This window comes from Capricornis sumatraensis, chromosome 6, assembly GCF_032405125.1.
Source record: "Capricornis sumatraensis isolate serow.1 chromosome 6, serow.2, whole genome shotgun sequence".
In the NCBI taxonomy this organism is placed as follows: domain Eukaryota; kingdom Metazoa; phylum Chordata; class Mammalia; order Artiodactyla; family Bovidae; genus Capricornis; species Capricornis sumatraensis.
The window spans coordinates 89886181-89899907 of record NC_091074.1 but is presented as its reverse complement, the minus strand read 5'-3'; the positions used below and the strand labels follow the sequence as shown (position 1 = coordinate 89899907).

The 13727-nt window shown below is 45.8% G+C and overlaps 1 protein-coding gene across 1 annotated transcript in view; it reads right to left on the bottom strand.

Moving 5' to 3' along the window:
• DAPK1 (death associated protein kinase 1) overlaps positions 1–13727 on the bottom strand; it is a 204149-nt gene that overhangs the window by 94440 nt on the left and 95982 nt on the right. The window contains exon 2 of the mRNA XM_068974445.1: positions 2596–2817. Within this exon, the coding sequence (XP_068830546.1) occupies positions 2596–2817 (222 nt within the window). The remainder of the gene's footprint in view (positions 1–2595; positions 2818–13727) is intronic.

The window sequence follows — 13727 nt, the reverse complement described above, 5'->3', positions numbered from 1 at the left end:
CCCAGGCAAGAATACTGGAGTGGGTTGTCATTTCCTTCTCCAAGCGATCTTCTTGACCCAAGGATTAAACCCATGTCTTCTGTGGCTCCTCCATTAGCAGGCAGAGTCTTTACCACTGAGCCACCTGGGCAGGCTGAGTTACCAGGCATGACCTGATAATTCTCTGAAACGGCAAAACAGTTGTGATCTATATAATTTCTTTCCCAGGAACTTTGCATTCATGGTCTCTGACAACAGCCGTAAGGGAGAAAATTTAGGTTTAGAGATATATGGTAAGGGCTTCCTGGGTTGCTCAGCTGGTAAAGAATCTGCCTGCAATGCAGGAGAACCTGGTTCAGTTCCTGGGTTGGGAAGTTCTCCTGGAGAAAGGATAGGCTACCCATTCCAGTGTTCTTGAGCTTACCTGGTGGCTCAGATGGTAAAGAATCTGTCTGCAACGCAGGAGACCTGGGTTCAATCCCTGGGTTGGGAAGACTCCCTGGAGGAGGGCATGACAACCCACTCCAGTATTCTTGCCTGGAGAATCCCTATAGAAGGAGGAGCTACAGTCCATGGGGTTGCAAAGAGTTGTACACAACTGAGTGACTAAGCACAGGACATAGATGGGAAAGGATTTGCTCTGGATTTTGATCTCGGGTCTGTCTAGTTTTCAAATCACCAGCAAAGATTACACTCTGATTCCTCTCTTTTTTCTGCGGGACCCTGAGCAGCCCTCTAATCCTCTGTGCTCTTAGAGTCCTGCTCTTCCTTTAAGGCTGTGGTTCTCAATGGGGGAGAAGGGAAGAGTCTGTACCCAGGGGACATGTGGTAACATCTGGAGGCATTTTTAATCGTGACAGCTAGGGGAGAGGATGCTCTCCAGTGGGTAGAAGCCAGAGATGTTGCCAAACATCCTACAATACATAGGACAGTCCCCTGAATGATTATGCAGCCCAATATGTCACTAGTGCAGAGGCTGAGAACTTCCCAGAAACATGTATTAAACACATCCATGGAGAAGACTCTTGAGACAGCAAGGAGATCAAACTAGTCAATCCTAAAGGAAATCAACCCTGAATATTAATTGGAAGGACTGATGCTGAAGCTGAAGCTCCAATACTTTGGCCACCTGATGCTAAGAGCTGACTCACTGGAAAAACCCTGATGCTGGGCAAGATTGAGGGCCGGAGAAGGGTGAGATACAGCAGAAAATGGTTGGATGGCATCACCGACTCAATGGACATGAGTTTGAGCAAACTCTGAGAGGTGGTGAAAGACAGGGAGGCCTGGGGTGCTGCAGTCCATGGGGTTGCAAAGAGTTGGACACGACTGAGCAACAAATAAGCCAGACACTTTGCTAGCTATGTTTATATTCTCATCTCACATATCTCCTCAAAACCCTTCTGAGGTATTAATTGATTCCAATTTATAGTTAAGGTTCCTGTTCAGATGCATAAAGGAACGTGCTCAGAGCCCAGTGATGAGACAAGAAGCAAGTGGGTATCCCAGGCCCTTGTGATTGCAAAGCACAGGTCCTCACAGTGAAGTGCCAAGCCCTCTGTATACCTCCCCTCACTTCCATCTCTGGGCTCAAAAATCACCTCTTAGCCCTGAGAGATCTGCAAATAAGAGGGAGCTGCTGGGCTGGCAAAAGGGTACATCTGAATTTCAGAGGCTCCAGGAAATGGGTGGGGCCTGTCATCACTAAGAACCACCCAGGATTGCTCCATCCATCCCTCCCTCAGCCCCCAGGGTGATGATGTCTGTCCTCCACCCAAACCGTCCAGAGACACTCCCAGCTGCATGTTCTTGGATGACTTCCTCTCCTCTCCCACCAGCCCATGTTGGTTGCTGGATTCATCACAGGGAGCGGGGCCCTCAGGCAGGGGGCCAGGGACTGGGACACATCATAGAACAACGCACTACAGTCAGTTTCCCACAATAACATCCGATGGACAGGGTGTGCCTGAGAAAATCAGCAGAACGCTTTAAAAACAAGTCCTGCAATCACCCCTGAGTGATTCTGCTTCAATCTCACCCTTTCATATAATGAGTGTTGACAGTTTCAACAGTTAAAAATGAGGTGTGTATAATAAGACAGAGGGAAAGAGAAGAGAGAAAGAAAGAGAAGAGACAGAATTCCCTGGCTGTCCAGTGGTGAAGACTCCATGCTTCCACTGCAGAGGGGCATTGGTTCCTGGTCAGGGAACTAAGATCCTGCATGCTGTGTGGCACAGCCAAAAAAATAAATTAAAAGTATAAAAGAAAGAGAAGAGAAAAAGAGAAGTAGGAAAACAGAGGGAAGGCAGAGGAACAGTGTGAGAGGAGAAGAGCATATGCCTAAAGCTTATCATGAAACTTACAACACATATCTCATGACAAACAAGGAAGAACTCAAGACCGAGGACCCACGGGCAAACCAAGTGCAACCACGTGGGTGAAAGCTCCTGCAGACCTACTCCAGACAACTGCAGTTGGGCCTCAGGGCAGACCGCACACCCTAGTTCTCCAACTCAGCAAGGCCCAGTCGTCCCCAGGAGGGTCCAGGCTGGTGGCTGTGCCGTCCGGCCACTGGGAGCCGGCAGTGCCCCTCCCCCGTCCCCGCACAGCACTCACAGTTCCAGGATCAGGATGACATCCGTCTTGTTCTCGTAAACCTCGTGCAGGGTGATGACGTTGGGGTGCTGGATCTCCTTTAGGATGCTGACTTCCCGCTCGATGTCCTCGCGGCTCACGCCCCGCCGGCTGGATTTGGTCCTCCTTTTCTTGATGAATTTGGCGGCATACTGTAGACCGGTGCTTTTCTCACGGCATTTCTTCACGACGGCAAACTGCCCACTGCAGAGAGCAGGGAGAAGAGGTCCCGGGTCATTTATATCTTCTTCGTGTGCTGCGCTTAGTCCCTCAGTCGTGTCCCACTCTCTGCAACCCCATGGACTGTAGCCCACCAGTCTCCTCTGTCCATGGGGTTCTACAGGCAAGAATACTGGAGTGGGTCGCCATGCCCTTCTCCAGGGGATATATGTTCTTTATTGTTCACTAAAACCCAGGTTTGGGCAAGAATGTAGTCCCACGGGGTGGGATGGGGGGAACAAGAGGATTGTAAATAAGGAAGTCCAAATTGTGGGAAATTAATAAATTCAATAGATAAATTTCTTCTTATAATTTGGCTCCATTAATTTAAGCCTCTTTCTTTATGAACAATGCTGCAAAGAATATAATTTCCTTTCTTGAATCACATTTTATTAAATGGGTAATAAAACCTCCATTTCTCTGTTCTCCTCCTTCTCCCCCATTTCAGATTCAGGGGCCACAGGAAGAAGCTCCCTCCCAATGGGCCTCATTTCCTTGTTCTTGTCCTGTATTCTAGGAAAGCGAGGGGTCGGGATCAAGGAAATGGCAGAAATATACAGGGTCCTGCCTTCAGTGATGTATTTCTAGCACATACTAAGTCACTTCAGTCACGTCCGACTCTGTGCGACCCTATGGACTGTAACCTGCCAGGCTCTTCTGTCAGTGGGATCCTCCAGGCAAGACTACTGGAGTGGGTTGCCATTTCCTTCTCCAGGGGATCTTCCCGACCCAGGGATTGACCCAGCCTGTATTGCAGGCTGATTCTTTACTGTCTGAGGCGCTAGGGAAGCACAAATACTTGTTAACTGAAACACATCAGCAACAACAAAAACATAAGCAATACCTCATTTTATTGGGCTTCACTTTATGTGCTTCACAGATAGTTTTTACAATTTGAAGGTCTGTAGCAGTCTAGTATTGAGCAAACCTATTTGCTCCATTTTTCCAACAGCATTTGCTCACATGTCTCTGTTTGCAGTATTTCAAACTTTTTCATGATTATTATATTTGTTACAGTAGTTTGAGATCAGTGATCTTTGATGTTACCCCTGAGAAAAGATTACAACTTGCTAAAGGCTCAGATGATGGTGAGCAATTTTTTGCAATAAAATATTTTCTAATTAAGGTATCTATATTGTTTTCTTTTTCTTTAAGGTTTAACACTATTGCACACCTAAGAGACTACAGTACAGTGTGCAACTTTTTTATGTAATTATTTTTGACTCACTTCATTGCAATCTTTGCTTCACTGATGTGGTCTGGAACTGAACCTGCAATGTCCAAGTCTGCCTCTATATATTTTGTTCATATTTCAGGGACTGATAAGTGATATGCACTAGACATTTGTTGGCTGCTTCTTCAGTATCACCTCTCTCCTCTTCTTTTCCCACAATATCTATTATAATCTGGCTCCATTAATTTAAGCCTCTTTCTTTATGAACAATGCTGCAAAGAATATAATTTCCTTTCTTGAATCACATTTTATTAAATGGGTAATAACACCTCCATTTCTCTGTTCTCCTCCTTCTCCCCCATTTCAGATTCAGGGTCCACAGGAAGGGTTTTTGGTTCTGGGAAGCCAAGGTCCACCCCCAACCATAGATATGGTTCATGTGACCTAAACTAATCCAATTTGTGCACTATATTCTTTTTTTGGAGAATGTGAAGACAAAGATTTTTGCTAAGACACTTTGACCCTCCTTCCCCCCAAAGCTGCTGCCAGTCATCTTGGGACCACTCCTGATCTAAAGCAGAGGCACAACTGGTCAAAGGAAAGAAAACAGGTCTGCGGTAACCCTGTGGAGTGGCTGGATCAACCCTAGCCTGAAGTCGTCTGCCTTTAGACTTTCCAGCAACACAAGCCAATAAAATTCCCTTTACTGCTAAAGCCAGTTTGGTTTGGGTTTTTTTATTTCTTGCAGAGGGAAGCATCCTAAATTTGACAGCAGAGCCTCCTACCCAAATGCTGTTGCTAAGTCCTGTCCTATGCTTTGCAATAAAAGGATACAATAACAGAGCTTGACACAAAATAGTAAAGTGACCATGTAAGCAGGGGAGAAGCAAGCAGTATACCCTTAAGGTAAGTGAAACACAATGGAAAGGGGCTTCCTACATCACTGCTGGCATCCTCACTTCCTCCCTAGCACCCGAGTGCCAAGGGCCAATCCAGCCATCACAGGATGGGCACATTTCTGGGCACCTGCTGGGGAACTGCTATGTGGAGAATTATCACTGTTATTTTTTGCTAGATTTATTCTCCTCACATGAAGACAAAAGGAAGACAGAAAAATCAAATTAAGGCTAATATTTTGATGTTAAAGAATGGATACATTAAAACATTACTCATTTACTTTGGCAGTGGGAGGCCATGAAGATAAAAACACATAGTGAAGAATTACTTTTACAGCAGTGCCAATTTTTTTGCATGACAGGTTATTAATACTTTCTTTCCCCGGTCAGCAGGATAGCAGAGATGCTGAAGAATAAATCACATCAGAACACTAGCACCTACTGCCTGTAAGCTTACAACCTTAAAGAGTCATGGGAAATGTTATGACTTTATTACAATCATTTTCTGATTTCCTTGGGGAGTGGAACACTGGGCTTTCCCTCTGGTAGGGGGTAGAGGGTGGGCTGCAGAGATGGGGATTATGGAGAAAAGAGGAAAAACAGCCCAAATACAAAACAACATTAGCTTTCCAGAAGCCAGTGAAGTGGTGTTTGTAACCCCTCTCCTCAAAAATACAGTACCACTTCCCCACTAAGCATTCTCAAGGGGCCCCAGGACTCAGCCCAGCCAAGGACCTCCAATCCACAGTAACACATGCTTCTAGGAGCTGGGCCCATGCATGCGTCTGGCAGTTACAGTCACTCGTCAGGCAGACTTAAGGCAAACTCGGTGACTTGAATCACATTGCTTTAAAAAAAACAAAAGCAAAGAGCCAAAGGAGAAAAAAAAATCATCAGGAGAGCCACAAAGTATTTTAAACGCAAGCCTGAAATCAAAGATTTTCACAGCCAAATGTTCTATGTTGGCATTCGATGCTTTCAATTATGGGAAGTGAGAGAATCAGGTTCCCAACCCTAAGGCCGAGTTCAAGTGTGGTTCTGAACATCCTGTGTGTCAAGGCAAAGAGTATGTGCACACATCTAAGACAACCGTGTCACCCAGGTTTGCAGCCTAATATCTAGAACCCATTCCCTCACCAAACCATTGACCCCTCGCTTACACTTCAGGGTCCCTCATGAGCAGTCTGAAGGTGGGAGAGGCCCCCGTACAGGAGAAGTTGTGGTTCTAGTGCCCCCCGTGGCAGCATGCTAGCATCTGAGCAAACTTCGGCTGTAGGATGTCAGAGGAGAGTGTAGAACAATTTGGGGAAACGCTTTCTAGATCTATCTCAATGCTGCCTCTTTAAAGACACTTTTCCTTATTTATCACCCATTCTTCAACAATCTGCCTCCCCATCACTTTGCTCCAATGAATGCTACATCCCCGAGTCCACAGGGCACTTCATAACCCTCTGTGGCCCCTTAGCAGGCCGAGGACAGACTCCTTGGAGAAGAAACTTGTCTCAAACAGTGATTTGCTTTGCGAGACCTCATTCCCGTTGGACTATTGGTTAACTGCTGCTCCCAGCCTTCCCTTGTGATCCAGCTTCCGGGGCAGGAGGAGAGCAAACGCACCCAGAGAAGCCAGGCCACCACTGCTGCCACCTAGAAGACTGGCTGCCGCTCCCGCCAACCCCCGTTCTGTGACAAACACACGAGGCCCCTCAGTGACTGATACCCACACAGGCAGTTGATGGGGAAGGTAGCTTCCTTACTAGAAAACAGAAACATTTAAACTTGACAAGACAGAGTACAGGCAATCCTTATTTCCTCCAGGATCTTTATTTGCAAATTCACTTCAGTTCAGTTCAGTCGCTCAGTCGTGTCCGACTCTTTGTGACCCCATGAATCACAGCATGCCAGGCCTCCCTGTCCATCACCAACACCCGGAGTTCACCCAAACTCATGTCCATCGAGTCGGTGATGCCATCCAGCCATCTCATCCTCTGTCGTCCCCTTCTCCTCCTGCCCCCAATCCCTCCCAGCATCAGAATATTTTCCAATGAGTCAACTCTTCGCATGAGGTGTCCAAAGTACTGGAGTTTCAGCTTTAGCATCATTCCTTCCAAAGAACACCCAGGACTGATCTCCTTTAGAATGGACTGATTGAATCTCCTTGCAGTCCAAAGGACTCTCAAGAGTCTTCTCCAACACCACAGTTCAAAAGCATCAATTCTTCGGCACTCAGCTTTCTTCACGGTCCAACTTTGACATCCATATATCACCACTGGAAAAACCATAGCCTTGACTAGATGGACTTTTGCTGGCAAAGTAATGTCTCTGCTTTTGAATATGCTATCTAGGCTGGTCATAACTTTCCTTCCAAGGAGTAAGCATCTTTTAATTTCATGGCTGCAATCACCATCTGCAGTGATTTTGGAGCCCCAAAAAATAAAGTCTGACATTGTTTCCCCATCTATTTCCCATGAAGTGGTGGGACCAGATGCCATGATCTTCGTTTTCTGAATGTTGAGCTTTAAGTCAACTTTTTCACTCTCCTCTTTCACTTTCATCAAGAGGCTTTTTAGTTCCTCTTCACTTTCTGCCATAAGGGTGGTGTCATCTGCATATCTGAGGTTATTGATATTTCTCCCAGCAATCTTGATTCCAGCTTGTGCTTCTTCAGCCCAGAGTTTCTCATGATGTACTCTGCCCTTATAATTTTATTTGTAATCTAAAAAACTCAATACTCATAGTACTATCGTGGTCATTTGTGGATCTGACCACAAATGACCAGACATGGTCAGACATGCATGTTCCCAGCTGAGCTCGGTTAACGGCACACTCTGCCTCCTTGTTTCAGTTCTCACAATGTAAACAGTGTCCTTTTCATAGTCTGTTCAGTGCCGTGTTTTCAGTTTCATTTTGCATTTTGTGCTTTTTGTTCATGATTTCACTATTTAAAATGGCCCCCAAGCATGGTATTGAAGAGTTGTCCAGTGTTCATTAAGCATGGAGGCTATGGTGTGCCTTACAGAGAAAACACGTGTTAGACAAGGCATGCTTGGCATGAGATATCGTGCTGCTGGCCATGGATCAACATTACTGCATCAACTATATACACATAATTAGGTGCCTTTAAGTTGGCTTAAAGCTCAACATTCAGAAAACGAAGATCACGGCATCCGGTCCCATCACTTCATGGGAAATAGATGGGGAAACAGTGGAAACAGTGTCAGACTTTATTTTTTGGGGCTCCAAAATCACTGCAGATGGTGAATGCAGCCATGAAATTAAAAGATGCTTACTCCTTGGAAGGAAAGTTATGACCAACCTAGACAGCATATTCAAAAGCAGAGACATTACTTTGCTGACTAAGGTCCATCTAGTCAAGGCTATGTATGGATGTGAGAGTTGGACTGTGAAGAAGGCTGAGTGCTGAAGAATTGATGCTTTTGAACTGTGGTGCTGGAGAAGACTCTTGAGAGTCCCTTGGACTGCAAGGAGATCCAACCAGTCCATTCTGAAGAAGATCAACCCTGGGATTTCTTTGGAAGGAATGATGCTAAAGCTGAAGCTCCAGTACTTTGGACACCTCATGTGAAGTGTTGACTCATTGGAAAAGACTTTGATGCTGGGAGGGATTGGGGGCAGGAGGAGAAGGGGACGACAGAGGATGATGTGGCTGGATGGCATCACTGACTCAATGAAGGTGAATCTAAGTGAACTCCGGGAGTTGGTGATGGACAAGGAGGCCTGGCGTGCTGCGATTCATGGGGTCGCAAAGAGTCGGACACGACTGAGCGACTGAACTGAACTGAACTGAAACAGAAACAACAAACAATCTTATGTTTTGATCTATTGGTAAAATGTGACCTGCTCACAGGACCCTTGCCAGGAGCCAGCACGAGGAGTCCCGCCCGTGGCAAAGGTCATGAGGTTAAGGGGCCCGACAGGCAAAGGTGAGTCTGGCCTTAAGGGAGCCTCGCTGGATCTGCTCATGCATCTGCCCCAAAACCAGAGTCTGCCTGCTTTACTGTGTTATGCTTTCCACCTACTCTTCTGACATTAACAAGGGGCTGTCCCCCCACCACCTTTTTCTGGAAAAAGTTAATTTAGAGCTTTTAGATAATAAGTCTCCTGGGCATAATAAGAGTGTTTCAATCCAAAAACCCCTCTGATGGCTTTCTAGCCTGCCTGCCGGACTCTTACAGCTGTGCATGTGATTGTTTGTGGCCTCCCGACCACGAGAGGCACAGGAAGCTTAAAACATCCTAGGAATGCAGGGGCTTCCGAGGAGTCAAAATCATTAGAATAGGACCGATTAAGGGTTTCATTTGTTGAGCCAATACTTGCAGCCAAATTTTCATATCTTTTATTTGTAGATATAGTTGGTATATAGAAAAAACAGGTAGTAGCCCTGGTATTAGCAACATTAGATCTTTGAGTTAAGTACTTTCTTTGTTATAACCTACTGCACCTTTGTTCTACAGGAATGTAACTTTATTTAGTACTTTGAGGGTGATGCAGATTAAAGAAAAAACACTTCAGGGGAAAAAGAGCTTTCTGGTTGATAGACATTTATCTAGGAAAAGAGCCATAAAAATGTTAAAAAGCCCCCTGGCCAGAAGATGATGTAAAACCACCTAAGACCTTTTGTATACGGGAAGGTATGCAAAAGGTAAGCCTGGTCTCAATAAGGGTCAGGACTGCTGCCCCTGCATAACTCTGCATATTCCATTATTTCTTTATGTGCAACTTGGGGTATATAAGCTGCTTTTGAAAATAAAGTTGTGGGTCTGGCACCAATGCTGGGCTCCCCCATGTCATTCTTTTCTCCCTTTTCTGGCTGAATTCCCATCTGGAGCGTGGAGGCTCGCCATGTCTACTTATTTGCCCTGGCTTCTAAGACCCACGTGAGAGGGAGCCCAAGGCGGGGCACCCTCCGCTATTCAAGCGGGTGCCAATGGCCTACGTAGGTGGTGCAAACTCCTTGTCTTGGAGTTTTATTGGTTTTCCTCATAAACCAAGTTATTCAGCATCTTTTCTCCACTAATTTTCCTACTACACTATTCAGCTTTATAAGAGTTATCTACTAAAAAAAAAAAAAAAGTGTTTCAAACATAATAACTAATTTCATTAAAAAGAAAAAAACTTTGGCTAAAAGGACCTTCAATAACATAACCTAATCTAATTTTGGAGGCTTTCCTGGTGGCTCAGTGGTAAGGAATTCACCTGCCAGTGTAGGAGATGTGGGTTCAATCCCTGGGTCAGGAAGATCCTCTGGAGAAGGGAATGGCAACCCACTCCAGTATTTTTGCCTGGGAAATCCCATGGACAGAGGAGCCTGGTGGCTACAGTCCATGGGGTCTCAAAAGACTTGGACATGACTGAGTGACTAAACAACAACAATCTAATTTCCAATCTGATTTCCTTGTCTTATTTATTAATATATCGAATTTAAACAGTACCCTGGCAGTCATTCAATGAGCTTTATCCAGGATGCTATCTATGCAAGGCATTTTACATAAAATTCACATTATCACCATCTCTTCTATCAATTAATGAGAAAACCAAGCCTCAGAGAGATTTTTAAAAATCACACCAAATCACTCAGCAAGTAAGTTGCATAATTGAGAACTGGAGCCAAATCCAAGTGCATTTGCCTCCAGAGCTCTATTCATTGAGCACAGTTGTTATACTGGGCTTGTGTCCATTCTGACTGAGATACAAGCCACCTCCTGTGAAGTCACAGACAGGACTGGAACATCATTCAGGAAAGAGTTTTGTAAGGGGAAGGCAAAGAGAGGGGCCTTGTGGTTAGTAAATAGGGGCAATGGAGCTTCCTCTTCTCCACTGAAAATTCAAACAGTGTTTAATTAGCTAAAACCATGGCTTTTACACTCTCAGGGGGGCTCTGTGACCAAAGGAAAACCCTGTTTATGTGTAAGCTTAGGAAGCAAGATGCTAACACTGAGAAAGAACCACAAAAGGTTCATTCCCAAGATCAGCATACAAGGATTACATGCAACTGATGAAACATTTGTGCCCATAATTAGTTCCACCTCTCCCGTCCTTCCAAGATTTGAGGTTTTTAACTAACACAAAATAATTTTTACTTTTGAATTCATATATCAAGCTTCTGGCAAAATTTTAGTGCTGGTGAAGAGCCTGGCAGGCTACAGTCCATGGGGTCACAAAGAGTCAGACATGACTGAGTGACTAAGCACATTTTTCTTGAAGAGTTGCATTCTGAGAGTGACACAGACACAGATCCTGATAGAATACAGGAATTACAGGCCTTAAATAAGAGGTGAGGTGACAGAAAAGATTGTTCAAGGATGAGTTCACACTTGATAATAATTCACATTTATGGCAGGCGATAAAAACCCCAAAGAGCTTATAGAGTAAGGGAGAGAGAAGCTTGTTAACACTGTAAGGTGGAAAGGGCCACAGAAAGGACACAGCCACTTGGGACCACTTCAGGGGAGAGGATGGGGTTGGGAGACCCAAGCAGTGTCCTGAAGTCTGGGCTCCAGCCAAAAGAGGAAGAAACTGGGTGTTGGGGGGATGGCTTCCAAGAGGAAGAAGAGCATGACCCAGGGCAGGGAGGCATGAAAGAGCCTGCCTGGCATTCTTGAGAGAAGAGGAAGTGGTGGTGGGGAAATGAGGGATCCTCACAGCCAAGGTCCTGCCCAGAATGGAGCAATGCCAGCCCCAAACCTGCTAACAACGTGGGAAAGCAGAGAGCTGGCTGAGCCTTGGTTTCCTCCTCTGTATAAGAGCAACGGCAACATGAAATGAGGTCATGCATGTGAGTACAGCATTCAAGCACATGAAAAGTATGAAAGTTAGCACGTTGGCTCAGTTTCATACTTCTTAAAGAAACCAAGAGGCTTCCCTGATAAAGAATTTGCCTGCAATGCAGGAGACCCTGGTTTGATTCCTGGGTTGAGAAGATCCCCCTGGAGAAGGGATAGTCTACCCACTCCAGTATTCTTGGGCTTCCCTGGTGGCTTAAGCTGGAAAAGAATCTGCCTGCAACACAGGAGATCTGGGTTCAATCCCTGGGTTGGGAAGATCCCCTAGAGAAGGGAAAGGCTACCCACTCCAGTATTCTGGCCTGGAGAATTCCATGAACTTTATAGTTCCTGGGGTTGCAAAGGGTCAGACACGACTGGGTGACTTTCACTCACTCACTCACTCACTCAAAGAAGCCAAGAGGGTGGTATTTCAGAGGCTGAACAGCAGCACCTAATTTCTTCTTGGCAGTTTTCTTTACAACATCTTTGAAATCTAAGTGTTAAATCTCTACATTTCCCCCCACATTAGGACTCAACAAAGCTATTTTCATTTTGGATGGGACCTATGTGATTTTCCGCAGTTGGTCCATAAAAGACTGTGTGGCTTTGTATGCTGAATTTTTAGGTAGGTGATGGGAGGGCTTCCCTGGTAGATGAGTGGTAAAGAATCTGCCTGCTAATGCAGGAGAGGTTAAGAGAAATGGGTTTGACTGCTGGTCAGGAAAATCCCCTGAAAGAACACATGGCAATCCACTCCAGTATTCTTGCCTGGAGAATCCCATGGACAGAAGAGCCTGGCAGGCTACAGTCCATAGGGTCGCAGAGAATCAAACACAACTGAAGCAACTGAGCACCAATGCATGCAGGTGATGGGAAGCGACTGCATTTTGCAAAGATGACCTCAGCTGTATCTCCCATCATTCACGCTCTTGCTTGGTGTGGCCCTGCCTTTCCCACCATCCCTGTCCCTGGAATCTGAGCTTTGTCTGACCATTAGAACATGGTAGCGTGACTCTGCGGCTTCTGCCGGGGTTGTCAGCATGCATGCTCTTGAGAGCTAGCTCCCTCTGGGAACCCAGCCACCACGCTGGGAGAAGCCATGTGGACATGTTCCCATCAATAGCTCCTGCTGAGTGGAGAGCAGCTGTAGAAAGTCAGCCAGGTGAGCATTCAGGTGGCTCCAGCCCCAGCCAACATCTCAATGCCACCACGTGAGAGAGACCCCCAAGCAAGAACACTCACAGAAGCATATGTTCATAAAAAATGTTGTGTCAAGCTACCAAGTTTTAGGGTGTTTGTTTCACAACAATGGATAGGTGGAACAGCTACTAAAAAAAATTTTTTTTAAAACAGATGATCCCAGAAGCTATGTGAAGAAAAGATTCAATACACAAGGTGAGGGGACAGAAGGTGACCGGTGTCTCTGACAAGCCTAAAGGAAGAGCCAGGGACAGGAGCAAGAGTGTCCAGACCATTTTGCATGCAGTTGGCCCCCCGGGGTGGGCATGGGGCCCCACACAAACAGGCCCCTTGTTACATCAGCAGGTATGGGCTCACTTTTCAGGTTCTCTGCTGCTCATCTTGGCAGCAAGTCATCCTCTTTCAAGGGAAGTGTTACATCATTTACGAGGGACCTCTGTGCCAAAACCCAAAACTGATGACAACAAAACCCAAATATCACACTAAAATGCCTCTGCAGATTTCTGGCTGAGCTGTACTATCCCCAACGTAGCTTTCCCAGTCTCTCTGGGGAAGCAGGTCCTCCCCTCTGGGAAATGCACAAGACCCAAAGTCTTTAGCCGCTCAGTCATGTCCAACTATTTGCAATCCCATGGACTACTCTGTGGCCAGGCTCCTCTGTCCATGGGATTCTCCAGGCAAGAATATTAGAGTGGGTAGCCATTCCCTTCTCCAAGGGACCTTCCTGACCCAGGGATTGAAACTGGGTTTCCCACACTGCAGGCAGATTCTTTACCAGCTGAGCCACCAGGGAATTACCACTCTCCAGCAAGACCCAGTAAACATATGTCTATGAATCTCCAT